The following is a 2,747-nucleotide window of genomic DNA, read 5'->3' as shown; positions in this document are numbered from 1 at the left end:
ATGGATGGATAGATGGATGGATGGATGGATAGACCATGTTCCTAATTTTGCACTTACAGCTAAGTGTTGTTGATGATGATGCTGTTGGCAAGACAGACAACAACAAAGGAACAAAGATTCTAATCTTTTTATTTCATTATAAGATAACCACTGCTGGTCCCAGCAGCATGAAGAAAACATCTTATGTTGAGGAGGAGAATGAGAGGTCTGCTCTTCTGGCTGCCATTAGAGCCCAGAGCTGCTCCGGAAGGCTGAGGAAGGTAATACTATCTCCGTTATCTATGCAATATCACTCCAGGTCTGTCAATATGAAAAGGGGGAGGGGGCATGTAGCATTTAGTACAGCCTTACAGGGCCTGCACATGTGGCTGTATACTCTAACTCCAATTCTCCACTGAGCACGTCTGCTGCGTTCCGGCTGCGCAGACTCGCCCGGTGGAAAATAGGGGTAGGTGTTGTTGCGCATATAAAAGAACAAACACACATGCTTCTTGCAATTACACTTAAGAAGTATGGATAAGAAGTGGGTTTAATAGTAGTTGCAAATGTTAAAGTTTTTTTCTGTATTGCTGGCTAGTTAGCACTTCACTGAATCATACATGAACCCAGTCGTTCAAGCATGGGAGTCTATTTCCATCTCTCTGTGTGGACTGTGCTGTGGTTTGCTGTCATGATAGAACCCATGTGGAATGAAAGCAGCAGGAAAACGTGCTGCTGGAGCTGAAACATTCTGGAGGTTCCTTAAGTGGTTTTATGAAATGCTACATGACAAAATCACGTCTTAAAAAAACAAAAGTAGATAAATAAAGAAAACTACATAACTATGTAAAATGGAGTTAAAAGAACAAATAAGATAATTCATATAAACGTGAAAAACATAAAATGCAGAAAGATTAGAACAGACAGCATCTGTTTAGAGTAAAGAGTATATCTGTAAATGTGTCAGAGTTGGAAATGAGATGCCCTTGTGTGTTAGGCCATGAGTGTAAGTTCAATTGCACATATGTGAGAGCAGCTGGCCTGCCGCCTGTGTTTGTGTGTCCAGTTACCGATGTGTCACTCCCTACAGACCAAATCGGAGGCTGCTGAGGAGCTGGAAAAGTTCAGGAAGGCAACTACTGAGGAGGAAGGAGGCCCTCCCTCTTTGACTTGCACTTCTCCTCCTGTCTTTACCCCACCACCACCACCCACGATTGCACCTCCACCTCCTCCTCCTCCTGTCTTGCCTCAGGCTAAGCCTAGCACTGTGGCACCTCTAAGTGCTAACGCCCATGTGAACCCTGCCTTGGCCAGGGAGGCTATGCTGGAGGCCATTCGCTCTGGATCGGCTGCCGACAGGCTAAAAAAGGTACTAATACAGAAAAATACAGCATCTATTCACACCAGAGTGAAAGTTGTTGCAGAACTCTCAGACATTGTTTATCTACTCTGCGTTAGCATTACTGGATTTAAAATTCTACAGTTGTTTTGTGAAAATGCAGGAATGAGGGTATAGAGTTACACTTAAATACACAAACTGTCATTATTTCACCCAGAGAGAGTCTTATTAAAGAAAAGAGGGAGGGAGAGAGAGAAAATGAGACAGACATGAAAATAGGCTGATAGAGGCAAGAAAGCCAGAGGCAGCAACATAAAAGACATGATTTGAACCAGTGTCTTCTATCGTGTCACATGGTCTGGTGTTATTACGTCTTGCCTCATAGAAAGACATCACTGGCAGAACAAAGCACTCCTGCGGTGCAGCAGCCGGCAAACTGGAAAAGAATCGGAGCTTGTTACACTTTCACAGATTCTTCTGACAGCCATACTGTACTGCTGTGTGAATATTTTTCAAGAAGATAAAGTTCAATTTCAGGTCAGCAGCTGTGTAAAGTTAGGGTTGACAGAAATGTTTTCACATTATCATTTTTGCATAATTTAAATCTGAAAAAAAGAAAATAAAGTTAGATCACATTCAGGTAAAACAAAATGAATTAACATCTTTTTAGTTCCAAAAACACCTGATATATATGTTTTAGAATGCCATGGATTATTACCCCTGTTATTAACAAAGTGGAAAATTACAAACATGACATGTTGTGTCTTTTTTAACTAGGTTGCCTTGCCCACAAAGACAGTCCAAGTGAATGGCAGACTGGGAATAATCCATGCAACCTCCTCAACACTTCTTCAGCAGTAGGACGGGAAGCCCACATCACCGCAACAAGAGATACATTTATCATTATTAGGAATTTGTTTCAATTTTTTTGTTTGCCATTGTGCTTTTAGAAAAGTGGACTAAGTCACATTTGGAGTGAATGCTATTTGGACACAAATACCAATAAATAAATTCTATATGTCATCTAGATAAACAAGATTATTCAAAAAGGGCTTCACAGCTCGGTCGGGGGTCTTATATTTCAAGTGATGCACTAATGCTCAAAGAATTTTGTACTAAAGGAGAATAGTTTAAACGCTTTTGTGTGTTGAATGTTGCTCCCTCTTAGTAGCCAAACATCAGTAACATCTGTCTGATAAAGGTGACAGAAGTGAAAGGTTGCAGGTAATTCCACTCATAATATCAGATCCCTCGCTTAGCTAATAACAATACCTTATGGAAAGGGTTTATGTCCTCCCTGTTCTAAACACGTCTTGCCATCTAGTACTTGAATTCAGTAGTTTTAACTGGAACGTTGTACAAAATGTGTGCCAATGAAAGCAAATTGAAATGGTTTATGCAACTTTTTTTTTTCTTCTGATCTTTTTTT

At 40.5% G+C, this 2,747-nt stretch overlaps 1 protein-coding gene across 8 annotated transcripts in view; it reads left to right on the top strand.

Moving 5' to 3' along the window:
* The window catches only part of cobl (cordon-bleu WH2 repeat protein), a 60,386-nt gene that overhangs the window by 56,352 nt on the left and 1,287 nt on the right, over nt 1-2,747 (top strand). For all 8 annotated transcript variants that reach the window (XM_032519721.1, XM_032519718.1, XM_032519720.1 and 5 more), the window contains 3 exons: nt 144-260; nt 1,070-1,348; nt 2,096-2,747. The exon at nt 2,096-2,747 is cut by the window's right edge and continues 1,287 nt beyond it. In XM_032519721.1, coding sequence (XP_032375612.1) covers nt 144-260; nt 1,070-1,348; nt 2,096-2,179 — 480 coding nt within the window. In that variant the 3' untranslated portion in view covers nt 2,180-2,747. The remainder of the gene's footprint in view (nt 1-143; nt 261-1,069; nt 1,349-2,095) is intronic.

This window comes from Etheostoma spectabile, chromosome 6 (assembly GCF_008692095.1).
Source record: "Etheostoma spectabile isolate EspeVRDwgs_2016 chromosome 6, UIUC_Espe_1.0, whole genome shotgun sequence".
In the NCBI taxonomy this organism is placed as follows: Eukaryota; Metazoa; Chordata; class Actinopteri; order Perciformes; family Percidae; genus Etheostoma; species Etheostoma spectabile.
This window is presented reverse-complemented; position numbering and strand designations above follow the sequence as displayed.